Source organism: Cnephaeus nilssonii (genome assembly GCF_951640355.1).
Source record: "Cnephaeus nilssonii genome assembly, chromosome: 16".
NCBI classification, from domain to species: Eukaryota; Metazoa; Chordata; class Mammalia; order Chiroptera; family Vespertilionidae; genus Cnephaeus; species Cnephaeus nilssonii.
The window spans coordinates 43,310,281-43,327,363 of NC_137087.1; the positions used below are offsets into that span (position 1 = coordinate 43,310,281).

The window sequence follows — 17,083 nt, forward strand, 5'->3', positions numbered from 1 at the left end:
TGAGAAGCTCAACCACCCTTGATACTTGGCCGCACCACGTCGGGCTCCGATTGGCTACACAGAAGAGAGCGAAGCGCCCAGGGACCCTAAGAGGCCGGGTTTCGGCCTCGGACCGGCGCCCGCGGAGCGCTCGGCGCTGCGGGTCGGATCGCCTTGGGGAGCGGTGCCAGGCCCCAAGGTCAAACCGCTGACTGCTGCCGTTACGACCCGCGCTCGAGCGCCCGCCCCAAATCCCGAGGCGTGCGGCGTCCAGGCCGAGAGCTCTGTTCCCGCGGGATCTCCGACTAGCGAGGCGGAGCCGGCCCGAGCCGGGCATCCGCTGGCAGGGCTCGCGGATCTGTTCGGGAACCTGTTGCGACATGCGGGCGGGCGGCGGCCCTTTAGACGCCGGTCGGGGCTGGAGTGCCGGCCCGGCTGGCCGCGCGGGAGCTCCCTCCGGAGGGCACGGCGCTCCTCAGGCCCCACCCAGCACCCCGCGCTGAGCTTGCACCCGAAGGAGCCCCGGAAACCCCACCGCTGTTGAATGAATGAGCTCTCCGGGTGCCCGCTGGCCAGGGGCCCAGCGCCCGGCGGAGAACTGGAGGCCGGGAAGAGAGATGTCGAAATGGGGCGGGATGACTCTGAAATGTCAGCAGGTGGAGAGGCTGGACTGGAGGCAGCGGCTCTAACGCAGCGGGGAAAGGACAGCCACCGTGGGAAGCTCGTTGGTTCCCGAGCTGACGTCCCGAGGTGACCTCCACCGCCTGGGGATGCTGGTCTTTGGTGAAAAGACCGCTCCCTCCTCCTGCAGGGTCGGCTAAAGAACAGTGCCAGCCGTCCCAGCCTTGAGCACCACCGCCTGGGCCGTGACTTTGCACCGAACCTGTACAGGCTCTGTTGAGTAACACGGGCATTTCCCCCACTCCTCTCTCCCACATCGTCAGTCTCCGTGCACAAGCCTCCGTCCACACTGCTTCCCGCTGTCTTCACTCCCTATTTTACCGGGCTGATGATGTAATTGTATAGCTCTTCTTAGATAAGGAAGGGGTTTTCCTTTTTCTCTCTACACGTAACCCTTCTCTGGGCCTCCGGGTTTTTGTTTTGTTTACAAAAAAAAATTTTTTTTAACTGATCTATTATCTTCCTCTTAAGCAGTGGTTATTAACTTTTGAGTCTCGACCTTTTGGGCAATAATGAAGCTACAAATCCTCGTCTTCCCGCCTCCTCCCCCCCCCCCCGCCCCCAACATCTCCCACCTGTCATGCGCGCACAAAATTTTGCTTGTAACTTCTGAGTTTGCAGATTCTCTGAAAGTGACTTGTGGACCCTCAAGGGTCCCGTAATCTCCCATTCCCTTCTCCCTCTCCTTCCCCCACAGGCATGTACCCCCTAACTTCTAAGAGACCCCATGAGATTTGCAACCAGGGGAACCATGGGCAGTGAGGGCCCATCGGAGCTAACCTCTTGAACCTGTCTCCAAGGCCCCCTTTTTTCTGACTTTTCAGTGAGCCAAAGCAGCCAGCCTAGTCTTTCCTGTTGCTTCTTCTACGCCCTTCCTTGTTTCACGGTCCTAAGGATATTTTTGCTGCCATCATGGACCCAATACCCTTTGGCTCAGTGGTTGCTGTGTAGCCCTTCCCTTTGGATATCCCCATCCTCCAACCCCCTTTCCTTAAATTCAGTTTCCTTTACCATCTGAGAAGGCTATTTAGCTTGCCCTCACATCGCAGACTTTAACCTTTCAGTGTCAACAGGCTTTACTCATGGGCTGGATGTGGGGTTGGGAGCAAGAGAGGGATTAAGAATAACTCCCAACATTTTGGACCCGAGCATCTGGAAGAATAGAGTGGGTTGTTTGTTTGTTTGTTTGTTTGTTTGTTTGTTTTACCCCTTTACTAACATAATGCATATCAAACAGTTTAATCTTTTCCAGCCTGGTAGTTGAGAGATAGTATTAAATGTAGTTCCCCCTCCCCCACGTTCAATTGTGAAAATTGTCAAACATACAAAAAGTTGAAAGACTAGTACTCATTTCATATTGACTTAATAAAAGATATTAGCTCAAATAGTTGGATGTCCAGACATAAAATGAAATGCAGGTTTGGTTGGACTCAGTGGTTTAACCGTGCATGTCATTAAGAATCTAGGGAGTGGAAGGTGAGGAGAGAGGGGGAATTGCTCCCTCAGACACTCTCTAAGAAAAATAAACTTTTTATTTGCCGTAGTAAATGTCTCTGCCCTGGCCAGTTTGGCTCAGTGGATAGCGCATCAGCCTGCAGACTGAAGGGTCCCGGGTTCGATTCTGGTCAGGGGCCTGTCCCTGGGTTGCAGGCTCCAGGGTGAGTGTAGGAAGCAACCAATCGATGTTTCTCTCACATTGATATTTCTCTCTGTCTTTCCCTCTCTCTTCCACTCTCTATGGGACTCAATGGAAAAATACCTTGGGTGAGGATTTAAAAAAAAAATGTTGAAAAAACATAAATAATAAAACAATTTTTTAAATGTCTCTTTATCTGGAATTGAGCTATATGCCCACTCTTAAAAAAAATAATTGTGTCCAAGGGATGGAATTTTGCCTCATATATTAGGCCTGGATTACATGTTCCACTCCTAGAAGCAGGGGTGGAGTCAGGATCCTCAAATGCTCAAGGCACCTTCCTCACACCCAAATAAAATTAGAATGGATACCCAGAGGAGGGGATCAATAGCTTTCTCTTCATGCCTGGCTCCCAACTACTAGGGACATTTTAGAGTTTGCAATACTGCACCCTGCCTCCCCTGCTGGTGCCTCTAAAGTACGGCCTTTCACTTCTCTGAATGACTATTATTTCCTGTGATCGTCAAGTTTTCTTTCTTCCTGGCTTTCTTTTTTTTCATATATCAAGTATTTCTTATTGTACCAAATATTAGGGCTAGTTTAAGTTTAAACTTTTTTTTTTCAAATTTTCACTTATCCTACTTGTTAAGTCACCTCCCACAGTTGTTGTCATCTTTTTGCACTGCTATGCCTTCATTCCTCAAAGTACTCTAACGCATGGCTGTAGTGTTATCAGCTTTTATTAAAGTTTTGGGGTCCTGGAGAGGATTATACCATAACACAGAACTCAAAATTGAACCCTAGATGTCTACACTATTATTTGAGATTTCTTTGACCACATTGTCTTGGGGACTGTGGGTATTTTAAAATATCTACATATTGTTGGATACTTCTCCCTTCAAAAGGTAGAGCCTAATTGCCTTCCCCTTAAATGCTGGCTGGGAGTTAGTGACTTGCTTTTAATAAATATTATGTGGCAGAAGTAAAGCTATGTGACTTTTTATTTCCATTGAGGCATTTTATTTGCACATATGGCTTACACCCCCTAGAAAAGGAACCCCAGGATTTTCCCTCCTGTGTGTTGTCTTTTCGTGGTCCATGATGCCCACTTAGGTTGTCAGTACAATGAAACCAAACTGATGGAATGGGAACGGGTTATTCTGTCATTTTTCTAGATCTTTGAGTTGTACCTGAAATCTGGGCCTGTTCGCTCCATGGTCATTTAACTGGCCTATGACGTTCACAATTCTCCCAGCTCTGTGATCATCTATGTCTTCAAATCCACCAATGTAGCCATGCTTCATCATCACAGTTAGAAAACGGACAATGACTTTGGAGCATGGCCTAGTAAGACCCTGGTATTTGCCTCTCTTTCCATATTGTTGATGCCCTTGAGAGCATCAGCCAGGACTTTCACATGCACCATTATGGTGGCACGGAAAGATGGCCAAAGATTGATATGTGACTTCTGAGGCTAATTCAGAAAAAGCATAGCGCTTTCACTTAGTGTTTCTCTTCTCTCTCTCTCTCTTCCTCCTTCCCTCCCTCCCTCCCCCCTCTTTCAGATTGCTCTGGGAGAAGCCAGCTGTCTTGTCATAAAGACCTCAAGCATTCCTGGGAGAATCCCATATGAAAAGGAACTGAGGCCTCCCACCTACACCCAGCATCTACTTGCCAGCCACACAATATGCCATCTTAGAAGTATATCTTTGAGTCCCAGTTAAGACTTCATATGACTATAACCTCAGCTGACATCGATTGCAGTATTATGAGAGACTTTGAGCCAGCTGTTCCCAAATTCCTGACCCATGATAACTGTGAGAGACAATAATGCTTGTTGTTTTAGGCCACCAAGTTTTGGGGTGATTTGTTATGCAACTATAGACAAATAATACAGGGACTCTCTCATAGGCCCTTCTCTTTAGTTCTGTCTGCCACTACCTTGCATGGGTCCCTTCTCTTTTCTTTCATCTTTCTTTTTTCCTTACCAGAGCTACCCTAACCCAGTATCTAGAGGGAATGCTCAAAATTCCTGTATTTTATTATGCAGAGTAATTTAAGTTATCTTGGTCTAAAACTCTCCCATTTAGGCTAAGCCCAGGGGATCCCACTTTCTCTGACCAAATATATTCATTGAGTTCTAAAACCTAGATATTCTGTCTTCCTACTAGGCCAACTGGTAGCAGGTCCACTCAAACAGCTGCCAGCTTTTAAAATAATTAGTCTTGCCCTAAAGAAGTATACATGGCCCTAGCCCAGTGGTCGGCAAACTCATTAGTCAACAGAGCCAAATATCAACAGTACAACGATTGAAATTTCTTTTGAGAGCCAAATTTTGTAAATTTAAACTTCTTCTAATGCCACTTCTTCAAAATAGACTCGCCCAGGCCGTGGTATTTTGTGGAAGAGCCACACTCAAGGGGCCAAAGAGCCGCATGTGGCTCGCGAGCAGCAGTTTGCCGACCCCGGCCCTAGCCAGTTTGGCTCAGTGGATAGAGCCTCTGCCTGCAAACTGAAGGGTCCCAGGTTCTATTCCAGTCAAGGGCACATGCCCAGATTGTGGACTCGATCCCCAGTAGGGGGCATGCAGGAGGCAGCTGATCAATGATTCTCTCTCATCATTGATGTTTCTATCTCTCTCTCCCTCTCCTTTCTTCACTGAAATCAATAAAAATATATATATCTTAAAAGAAGTAAGAGAAGAATACATGAGCAAAGGAGAAGCACCTGAGCTGACCGGGGGAGCTCACAGAATAGGTGATATTTGAGCTGAGTTTTGAAGGATCAGTACGAGTTCATTTGGTAGAGAAATGAAAGTCGTTTTTAGGCAGAAGTAACAGCAATTATAAAGGCTCAGAGGTGAAAAGGGCATAATTCTGAGAACTGTAAATATGGCAGGGTTGTGGGTATGAATATTTATTGGGGTGCTTGGAAGATATTGGGAGCTAGATCATATTAGGCATTATAAGCCACACGTATTAGTTAGGAGTCTACAGGTAAGAATCCCCCGATTCATGTGACTTAAAAATAAGAACAATAATGAATTTAGCATCTCCAATAATATGTCCATATATAGGGCTGCTCCCACACTGGTTAACTTAGCAGCTTTATGCTGTTATCAAGGACCCAAGTTTTTCTTGTTACTCCCAGGCCTGTCCCCCACCATAGTTGTAAACTTTTTATTGACTTAGAAATGTCTTCTCTTCTCCTCTCATTCCTTCCAACAGCTGACTCCCCTTCAGTGTCATTGGTTAGAACTGCATCAGATGTCCAGGTTCAATATTTGCTGATAGAATGGGCCATCATGATTGACTTAGACCAACCATAACTTATTCCCTGGGGGTGGGGTTGGAGCTTAGCCCTCTTTAATCACATAACTAAGTATAGTATTGTAGTTACTCAAATGAAATTTGGATTCTGCTAACAAGGTGAAAGAGAGATTGTTGGCTTTTTTGGGTAGGCAGTCAGCAGAATCTGCCACAACATGCCAAAGGAATTTGGACTATATCCCATTGGGATGGGAAAACATGGAAAGATTTTAAAACAGGAAGTAATATGATTATATTTCACTAGTGTATCAGAATGGAGGGATACTCAGGAGGAGCATGGATCTGGAGGCAGGGCCACAAGTTAGCAGGTTTCATTGAAAGATATTGGAGAGGATATTAGACATTTTAATTAAGAACACCTAGAGACTAACTGGATAGAATGGTGAAAGGGAGTAGAGATTCTAGAATGACTTGCAAATTTGTGCTTGGGTGAATCATAGGGTATTTAATCAAAGTTGGTTAAATATGAACAGAGGAGGTTTGGGTAGATAAGGTGAGAGTAAAGAGACAATGAGCTTGGTCTTGGATAATGAGGTGACTTCAAGACATTTGAAGATGGATGAGTAAACATGGAAGGAAGAGTGGAGACCACATTACTTAAGAGATTATGGAAGGATGGAGTGTGGAATGAAAGAAAATTGATTAGAGAAATAAAGCAATGCAGACAACTGGCACCGAGTGTGGGACTGGTTTGGCTGATTTTGCTCAGGACTGGGTAGAGTCAAGAACTTCCTGAGAAAATTGCAAATGTAATTGTAGACAAGCCTTTAAAAAGCAGTTAAAAACGTGTTTTGAAATATGGATTTCTGTAATTTGTTTCAACATGTTGACTTGACTTACAGCAAATGAGATGAAGAAATTATCTCAACGCTTTTTTTTTTCTTCTTCTTCTTGTTTTGGCTAACTGGAAACCTCAGAACTCAGCTCAGTGAGCTGTTAATCAGATAAACATTGCAGGTTTGTGTAAAGAGTCATGCTTTACAAATGCTTGAGGGCATATGGACTTATTGAAGGAAGTCCTGTCCAAACCAACCAGACTAAGAAAGTAAGAGGAGAACGAGTTGGGATTGAAATGCAGGTTTGGCCCTGGCCGATTTGGCTCAGTGGATAGAGTGTCGGCCTGGGGACCAAAGGCTCCTCCCCCCGCCCAGACCCTGGTTCTGACATGCGCAGAAGGCAACCACTCCATGTGTTTCTCTCACATAGCTGTTTCTCTCTGTCTTTTCCTCTCTTCCACTCTCTCTAAAAGATCAATAGAAAAATATCCTTAGGTGAAGATTAACAAAAGTAAATAAATAAACTAATTAAAAATGAATAAATACTTAAAATGCAGGTTTGTTTTCTGTTTTATGATAGTAGATGTGAAATGTAAATTAGAAGCTGTTTCAATGCAACTTCAAGTTCTAAGTTAATGTAGCTCATAAACCATATGAATTAAGTACTGTTTCAAGCATAAATAGAAATTCTGTTTCCATTCAAAAACACTAGAGTTGGTGGAACACTAGAGTTTGAAATATACATGTTAGACTTAGAACTGCACAGTTGGAAGGCAACTTCAATAATAAAAAAAATCCAAAACATTTGTTGAGTTTTTTTTTCCATGTCTATCTTGTTCCAGGCACTGAACTGGGCTCTAAATAAAAAAAATACCTGATACTTGTATAATTTTGTGGTTAATCTTAACTTTATGCAACTATTTTACTCAATGTGGTTTCTGGGGGCCCAGATAAGCTATAATACTTGAAAAAGAGTAGGGATTGAGGGACAGAGAAGAACACTGAAACTGAGAATTGAGGGAGAAAGGTAAGTTAGGAAGCCAATTAGGTTGGGAGGGTAACAGAGGGGGAAAAAACAAAACAAAACAGTTGGTCCTTGAACAACATGGGCTTAAGGGTGCCAACACCGCGCAGTTGAAAATTCGCATATAACTTTTGACTCCCTCAAAACTTACCTACTAATAGCTTACTGTTGACCAGAAGCCTTACAGATAATGTAAATAGTCCATTAATACATTTTTATATGTGTATTATATACTGTATTCTTACAGTAAAGTAGCTAGAGGAAAGAAAATGTTACTTAACAAACCATAAGGAAAATACATTTATAGCACTGTATATATTTATGGGAAAAAAATCTATGTATAAGTGGACCTGTGTAGGTCAAACCCATGTTGTTCAAGGGTCAACTATAATCATGATACTGAATAAACAAACTGGACAATCGCCAGACTATGTATCACAATTAGAACTCTGAACCCACAACCTCTGCTGCAATCAGCCCAGAACTGTTGACTGATCAATGACTGTCTGCTTCCCTATTTTTTGCCCCTCTCCCTTCAATTCAGGAGCAATTAGAGAAAGCCAAATATGCTCCTTCCCTCCCCACCCCTCCCCCCTCTTCCCTCCCCCCCCAAACACCATTACATAAGGTGCCCTGCTTCTGGTTAGTTTGCCTCCAGCTTCCTTATTTTAATACTCTCAAATCAGAGCATACATGAAACCTAAACCCCTACCCTCATTTTTCTTTTACTTTTAGCTTCCTACTCCCCTGACACCCTTTGAGTCTCTGCCAGACACAAATGATGGTGGCTGATTGCCTTGTTATAGCAGACATGGAATAAATAGCCTCTTTTTGTTCTCATTTGGGTTGTCTTCACTTAATTCCAGTTATTCGTTCACTTATATATTGTATATGAAGTGTATTTTATATGCCAGGCAGTGCCCAACATTGAAGTGGAAGCAAACATTCCCTGCCCTCAAGGATACTCTGTCCATTTGGACAGACAGACACATAAATATAATTGCAATTCAATGTAGCAAGCGAAACAATAGGCATACATAAACGGGGTGTAGGTCAAATAAGGCTTTTAGAAGAGGTGAGGCTAGTTAGCCTGCTAAAGTCAGGGAAGGGTATTCCAGGCAGGTGCAGGGGTGGGGAGAGGCAGAAGGAGCAATGCCAGAGAGAGGGCAGAAACCAGAGGCGCGTTGCAGGAGCCTATTAAGGGAGGTCAGGAGCAGCGAAAGATGCTGCACGGGCGGGTCGTGCGTGGACGGCCGTGCCTGTGCCACGTTTGTAAGGACTTGGACTTTATCCTTTCCAAGCGGCTCCCTCCAGGAAATGAACCGGCTGTGTACACAAGAAAGAAAAAACCGCATTAAGGAAACATTACGTTTTTGCTCCTGTCTGGCACTCAGCAATCAATTAACGTTGAATGAATGGGTATAAGTGCCTCGGTGTAGACGTCATTGTCCCCAATTTATATGTTTTTCTCACGGGACAAAACAACGAAGCCCAGGCATCAGTTTGGGGGGCTGTAGGAAAGGTTTGAGGTCGAGGAAATGCCATTCTGCCGGGCAGGGTTGGGGGACCCAAAACCTCCAATAGGTTGTGGGCAAGGAATGCACCACTGTCGCAGACACCCCGAGAGCCACCCACCCACCGAGGCCGCTCTGCCCAGGGAGCAGCCGCGGAGAAGGCAGCCGGCGGAGAATTTCCGCCGCTCAGAAGGCGGGTGGAGCGGGGTATCCCGGTGCCGGACCGCCCCGCTCACCTGTGCGCCCTCCGCCGGCCCCTCCAGGCGGAGCCGCGGCACGATACCCTTCCGGATTGGACGCACTCGAGATCCTGGGGGCGGGCATTAGGGGCCGAACGCTCTTGGGGATTGGCTATTCCGACGGACGGACGTGCGGCCCACGGAGCTGGTTCGCCGGCGGCTCGGGCTGGGTGGAGGGCGGGTCTCTTTCCGCGGGTCCCCTGTCAGTCATTGGCTCCCTGCGGTTTCCTTGGGGACGTGGCGCCGCCGCCGGCGCAGGCCTCCTTCCGGCTGGGCAGGGGACCGTGGGCATTCGCCCGGGACCGAGCGGAGAGGCGCGGAAGGAGCCGGCGGGCCTCTGGTCCCGCGAGTGTAAGCGCTGGAGGGCGGCAAGGCCGAGAGGGACGGGAAGCGAAGCGGGAACCCCCACCCCGCCACCCGGGGACCGCCGGTTCCTCGAGGACATCGCTGGCCCTCGAGAACGCCCCACTCCCAGGGAGCCGGGGTAGGGTCCGCTGGGCCCCAGAACGCGAGCGGACGTGCCTGGAATGGGAGCTCGGGGAGGGGGTGGGCGCCGTGGCCTCCTCCTGGAGGTCTGGTCTTGTGGGCGCTGCTGGAGGGAAGCCTGAAACCCAGCCGACTCTTTCCAGGCTGCAGGCTTAGGAGATGCCTGGGACCAGGAGACCACCTTCTCAGGGCAAAAGGAAAAGGAGGTGACGCGTTGGGACCACTGAAGGGAGCCCATGGCTAGGTAAGGCTGCTTGCTCACTTCCTTCTCAGCTAGGGGCTCGGTGCGGGGTGGCAGGCAGGTTGAGGGGTCCTGGGCGGTGGTTACAAGTGAAGATTGTCCTAGGTCTGCATCTGGACTTTGCATCTGGACACATGGTTGCAAAGATCAAAGTTTCATTCTTTTGAAGGCAGATACAACAATAGTTTCCAGCCCCTAACCCTCAGCTCAGGTTAGTGCTTGCTCAGCTCAGAAAGGGTTAGACTGTATTATTCTTTCAGATTTCCATTTGAGTGAGACTAGGTTAAAAAAAAAAGATTTTTATTTTTACTTGGTAATGAACCTTGAAAACAGACTGAGATCCTTTTGAATCAATATAGAAAATGAACTTCACAGTTGAATACACTTGTCCAACCATTGTAATAATACTCTGAAGCTTTCAGAAAAGATTAATGTGGATCTGTGGATATGGGACAGTTGTCAAACAGAGTAAGTGGGGAAAGATGCAGGACAGTATATAAGGCGTAAAACAAAACAAAATGGAGATGCATACACACACCTGGATATGTTACCATATATAATGTATACCTGTGCTTGTGTATACATAGGATATCCCTGGAAAAATACACAGAAACTGGGTAGTAATGGTTGCCTTGAGAGGGAAATGGTTGGATTAGGGCAAAAGACTCACTTTCCATTTTATATATATATATATATATATATATATATATATATATATATATATATACACACACACACACATATATATATATATATTTTTTAATTGTTTGATTTTTTTTTACTGTGTGCATATATTACCTATTAAAACATTTTTTAAATCAGTTGGATAAATTTCCTGACTATCCAATTTTTTGACAGCATTTTTGGTGGTAATGTCGTAGTGCTCTGATTCTTCAATGTTAAGAAGTTGCTCAGGGAGACTGGTGACCTTTTCATTAAAATAAGACTAATTCTTTGAATTTCACCCCAAAGGGCAGACTTGGAAAAAGATCAGATACAGCTTTTCTGACTTACATGGTAGAAGCACCATGAACCATATGGGTCCTTTTCTAAAATGTGAGACTCTAAGAACATTTAAGTTTCTGGTGGCATGAATTTTTGCATTTATTAGGAAGGGCTTTAATCCAGTATAAGAACTGTATTTTAGTACTCAGTTGTAGAGACTCTTCTTACTAACGTTTGTCTCCTTTCAGGATCAGTTTTTCCTACCTCTGCCCAGCCTCCTGGTACTTTACTGTGCCCACAGTGAGCCCGTTTCCCCGTCAGCGGGTGGCATTCCTAGGACTCTTCTTCATATCCTGCCTCCTTCTCCTTATGTTAATCATGGACTTTCGACATTGGGGTGCTTCATTGCCACGAGATAGGCAATATGAAAGGTGAGTCAGCTTTAGATCACTTTCATCAGCTTTGCATTGAAGTCAGACATATTTTGATAAGCTGTTTAACACATTACTACCTTTGACCCTTTTGGGGAAAACTGTACTTTTGTTAGTAAAATTGCATGACACTTATTGCATAATAATCTTGACAATTTTCAGTTATGATTCAGGAATGATGATGCCGTGTTTTAACCTTGAAAGGCATCTTTCCTATTTTCTTGTTTTTGTGGGCTAACTTATTAGTGCATATATGTTTACGATTATTATGTACTCTTGATGAATTGACCCTTTTTATCATTATTGAATGACTCTCTTTATCCTTGATTATATTCTTTGCTATGAAATCTACTGGTCTGGTATTAATGTACTTAAGCTTTCTTTTAATTAGAGTTAGAATGACAGGTGGTTTTCCATCCTTTTAGTTTTAGCCTATTTCAGTCTTTATATTTAAAGTGGGTTTTTTGCCCTGACTGACATGTTTGGCTCAGTGGATAGAGCATCGGCCTGTGGACTGAGGGGTCCCAGGTTTGATTCCGGTCAAGGGCATGTACCTTGGTTGTGGGCACATCCCTAGTAGGAGGTGTGCAGGAGACAGCTGATCGATGTTTCTCTCTCATCGATGTTTCTGACTATCCTTCTCCCTTCTTCTCTGTAAAAAATCAATAAAATATTTTAATAAAATAAAATAAAATAAAATAAAATAAAATAAAGTGGGTTTCTTGTAGCAGCATTTAGCTGAGTCTTGCTTTTTATCCTACCTGACAGTGTCTGCTTTTTGTTTGGGGTGTTTAAGCCATTTACATTTAATGTGATTATAAATTATGTTTAAGTTTGAATCTATCTTGCTATTTTCTGCTTGTCATATCTGTTCTATGTTTGTTTTTCTTCTTTTTCTCCCTTCTTTTGACTTGAATATGAATTATTCCATTTTGTCTCTCTTTTTAAAATTTATTTTTATTGTTGACAGTATTACTCATGTCCCTCATTTTCCCTCCTACGCCCTTTCTACCCAGCCCCTGCCCCACTCCAGGCCTTCACCACACTATTGTCTGTGTCTATGGGCTATGCATATAATGTTTTGTCTCTTGTTGGCTTATTAGATATAACTCTGTTTTTACTTTTTTAGTGATTACTTTAGGATTTAACCTTTATAGTATACATTTTTTTTCTTTTTATTTTTTTATAGTATACATTTTTAACTTATCATGGTCTACCTTCAAGTAATACACCACTTTACATATATTGTAAGAATCTGCTCTTTTACCCTAAACCGGTTTGGCTCAGTGGATAGAGCGTTGGCCTGCGGACTGAAGGGTCCCAGGTTCGATTCTCAAGGGCATGTACCTTGGTTGCGGGCACATCCCCAGTAGGGGTTGTGCAGGAGGCAGCTGATCTATGTTTCTCTCTCATCAATGTTTCTAACTCTATCCCTCTCCCTTCCTCTCTGTAAAAAATCAATAATATATATATATATATATATATATATATATATATATATATAAGAATCTGCCCTTTTGCCCTTGCCCTTTGTGCTATTGTTGCCATACATTTCACTTCATATAAGTGCCACCATGTATTGTTTTTATTTTAAATATTCAAGGTGACTCTAATGTGCAGCTGGAGTTGAGAACCATTGTTCTAAGGTGGTGATTTTCAACTGGTGTGCTGCAAGAATTTTCTTTTCTTTTTTAAATCCTCATCTGTGGATATGTTTTCATTGATTTTTAGAGAGAGAGGAAGGGAGAGGGAGAGAGAGAGAAACATTGATCAGTTACCTCCCTTACACGCTCCAACTGGGATCGAACCTGCAACCTGGGTATGTGCCCTGACTGGGAATCAAACTCTTCAGTGCCTGGGACAGTGCTCCAACTGAGCCCCACCTACTCGGGCACTGTAAGAATTTTTAAGGGCACTGATCTCTTTTCCCTTAGATTGTTAAAATGAAAAAAAAATGACAATAGCTAATACAACAATAACTGTCTAGTGTGAATGAATCAAAATTATACCTATTTTTGTCACATTGGCAAAAAATATATGAACCAGGTGGTTATGGTTTGATTCCCAGGCAGGGCACATGCCTGTGTTGTGGCTCAATCCCCAATAGGGGGCATTCTCATCATTGATGTTTCTATCTCTCTCACCCTCTTCCCTTCTTCTCTGAAATTAATAAAAAAAATTTTAAAAATCTTTAAAATTTTTCTTCTAGAATTTCTTTTTTTTTATGGCAGCAGCTACTGCTTAAGCACCAGTGACCTCTAGCTGATGATAAAATCATTAAGCAAATAACTAAGAATTGATGGCAACACATATCACTTTAGTTCAATAGCTTATAAAAAAATTTTAAGCTAGTGTTTGTGGTTGTGATTTTTTTATTACATATATATAGTCTTATTTTTTCCTACTTAAAATGTTCCTAATTTACACAGTGAACTATATTAGTGTGTGTGTGTGTGTGTATGTATGGCTAATATGCAAAGTGACCCCTTGGGAGTTTGACCAGGAGACCAGGAGTTCGATTGCTCGCTATGATGTGTGCTGACCACCAGGGGGCGACATGGAATGAAGGAAGGCCCCTGCCAGTAGCTGGAAGGAAGGCCCTCACCAGCAGCCAGAAGGCCCTGATTGGTCCTGATCACCAGCCAGACCTTGGGACCCTACCCGTGCATGAATTTCGTGCACTGGGCCTCTAGTATATATGTGTATATATATATATATTTATTGATTTCAGAGAGGAAGGGGGAGAGAGAGAGAGAGAGACGGAAACATCAATGATGAGAGAGAATCATTGATTGGTTGCCTCCTTCATGCCCCCTACTGGGGATCGAGCCCGCAAGCTGGGCATGTGCCCTTGACTGGAATTGAATCCAGGACCCTTCAGTCCACAGGTCGACACTCTATCCACTGAGCCAAACCAGTTAGGGCTCTATCAGTATTTTGTGATATTCCACAGAGTGAATAGCAGGTCCTCAAGTAACATTGCATCTTTGTATTTTAATATGTCTGAAAGTAGCTAATGTTTAAAATTCTTAGTTTATTTTTGTATTGAAAAAATGTTTTAATTCAAAAAATTTTCAGCCATTCATGGAACTTTACATATCACTTCTGGGTGATAAAATCCCAGAACTTTATAAGCCTGGGTATGGATTTCCCCCTCAGTAGTTTCAAAACTGAGGAGTTGCATTTTTTTTCTTTATTATGTACCCACCCACAGTGCTTTTGAAAGGAGAAAGGAGGAGGTTCGCATTAGAACTAGAAGTTAGGGAAAGGTAAATTTAGAGAGTAATGGGATGTCAGTAGGGATAGAATCCAGAGCTGTTTTGTTTTGTTAGTACATGTTAATTTTTTTAGAGCAGTTTTAGGTTCACAGCTAAATTGAGCCTTCCTCAGGAGTTTCAATTCTGCTTAAAGCAAGTTAAAAGAGGCATTATTTTTGGTTAGAAAAAAAATTTATTAACTTTAGGATATTCAGAGAAGCTGTGTTCTTATGTGCAATAGAACAATTCAGAGATTGAAGGCACTTATTCACATTTATTTATTTATTCTCTTGCTTGTACTTTGTGGTATTTATAAGCAGAGCTTTAACATATAAATGTTCCTGGCTTCCCTGATTAAATCTTGTTAGGAGATAAAGAGTAACCTTAAAAGATGCTTTTCTGGGCATGTGTTACTAACATCAGTCATGCACAGCTACTTTGGCTATAATGTCATTATATTTGGTTCTGAACCTTGAACAGAATTAAAGAGTATGTTACATTCAGCAAAGAGCTGGTTGCCCCATGCTGATGAGGGCCACTTTGATTGACCTTTGGTGCATTACTGAGTTCTATTTGAACTCTAGGAGTGGTATAATTAGTTTTGATTTTGTAAGTTAGGTATTGGTTTGGTCAGTTAGTGCTCTAATGCTGTTAATGTTTTCAGGCTAATGGAAGTGAAAAGCCACTGTCTTCCAATTCTACCTTGGGTGATGTATATGTGGGTAGCTTTCTTTTCACTGACTCAGCAAGGACCAGAGGAAAATCATGTGTCTCAAACAGAGAGAAAATAAGTGTGTGAGGGGGAGAGGGGTAAGTGTGTGATAGTCAAGCAGATCTCTGGGAAGGTGGATGTGAGGGATTCCGCGGCTTTTAGAACTTTTCTCTTGGGCTTTGGTTTCCCTTCAGGGATTAACTTCGTGCAGCATCAGCAAAGCAGGAGGGTCCACCATTGCAAGTAATTGACCATGACGGCTAAGTCCAGGACTGCAAATCACAAAAAGGACCAGCCAGCCATCCACCCATGTTAGGAGCCTAGCCAGAGGAAGGCCTTCAGGTGTTTGATAAGCGTAAGAAGCCTTATAGGTCATAAGATGCCAGAGTTCCATAAAGAGGTGATATTACTTCCCAGAAAGGAAAATTGTTCTTCAGTTACTTATTTGTATGCAAGATGAGAAAAATGGAGGTTTTCTGTTGCCTGAAGCATTGATCAAAGACTCAGATGGGAAGGGTAACCTAAATGCCTCTGGTCCTATCTTTCTTCCTTGTGTTCTAATATCGTGGACATTTTTCTGCATACAGGTAGACTCCTAAGGGAAGAGAAAGAAAAGCTGAATTGCACCCAAATTAGAGCTTAAAGTTGTTTATCTTGACAGAAACCAAAGAGGATGACAGGATGCTTTGGGGAGCCATTGAAACTTTCTAAAAAGGAGACCAATTGATTTTGAGTATAGTGATACAAAGACATCAGGAGTTAGTAACAGAGCTATAGCTCTATATCGTGAGCTCTCGGACAAGACTAATCAGCATTGATTGATACATATCAGAGAAATTCGAGAGACACTGTGATAATATCAAGGTGCTGCGTATAAGATAACTACTCTTGAGCACTGATAGCCGAAATGGAGAGGTAGAGCAAACATGTGTGAAAGAAGTCTTAGGGGTTCATACTGCAGTATAAGTCCTCAAGGGGAATGATGACACTCCACGTTTTACAGCAGAAGATGGAGGCCTTTTCAGATCATGTGGCTACTACAAGCATCAGCCACTGTGGAATGGAGGCTTCTTAAGAACTGGGAAGCTTCTGTCAAGAAGAGAAAGGGGAATGAACGGGTAGAGAAGCAGATGGATGTTAAGAAAGAAAAAAAGAGGTCACATTAGAGCATTGGTGCTCAAAGTGTTTACTAACCCTTTGAAGTCTCTGAGACAAAATTATGCATGGGTAAAAGTCATTCAAAGTGCTAGATAACCAATGGATTTTAATGTTATGGAGTATAAAAAGTTCCTAGATAAGGAACGTTTAGATTCCTCATTGCAGCTAACATAAAGGTCGGTTGCAAAATAGCAGCCAGGAGCAACAAGGGCTGCTATGATGGAAGATGAATTATCTTTCCTATTTTCTATCTGTGGTATCTTTCGAGGTCAGTATTGGCAAGAGTTCTGTAATAAACCCAGACCTCTGCCCAGCTTTCATGTGAGAGGCGTGAGCTGTTCCGAGTTTATTGGTAGATTGTGAGCCCAGTTCAGCCCAGTAATTTGATTAGCATGGGAAAGAATGTGGTGAAATGGAATCTTTAGGACTGTGAACTTTCTAGTGTGTAACAGATTTTTACCACCTGTTTCATTTCCCACAACTTGCTGTCATATCAAATCCAGAAACAAGTTCTATCTGACCCTATACCATGCAATAATTTACAGCATTATATTGAAGCTTAACTGTATCTTCTTCTCTCTCTTTTTTTGTTAATCCTCACCCGTGGATGTTTTTCCATTGATTTTTAGGGAGAGTGGAAGAAAGAGAGGGAAAGACAGAGAGAAACATCGATGT

At 43.3% G+C, this 17,083-nt stretch overlaps 1 protein-coding gene and 1 pseudogene across 3 annotated transcripts in view; one reads left to right on the forward strand and one right to left on the reverse strand.

Annotated features, from left to right (window-relative positions):
* Positions 1-3,341: 3,341 nt before the first annotated feature.
* LOC307112938 (small ribosomal subunit protein uS8-like) lies at positions 3,342-3,737 on the reverse strand (annotated as a pseudogene). The gene has a single exon. The product of its transcript is annotated as a small ribosomal subunit protein uS8-like (transcript).
* A 5,669-nt stretch (positions 3,738-9,406) lies between these two features.
* The window catches only part of ENTPD7 (ectonucleoside triphosphate diphosphohydrolase 7), a 35,976-nt gene continuing 28,299 nt past the window's right edge, over positions 9,407-17,083 (forward strand). The window contains exons 1-3 of one of the 2 annotated variants that reach the window (XM_079794143.1): positions 9,407-9,529; positions 9,808-9,908; positions 11,099-11,281. In XM_079794143.1, the coding sequence (XP_079650269.1) occupies positions 9,901-9,908; positions 11,099-11,281 (191 nt within the window). In that variant the 5' untranslated portion in view covers positions 9,407-9,529; positions 9,808-9,900. Of the gene's footprint in view, positions 9,663-9,807; positions 9,909-11,098; positions 11,282-17,083 lie in introns of both variants that reach the window. The other variant, XM_079794144.1, reaches the window with a different exon arrangement.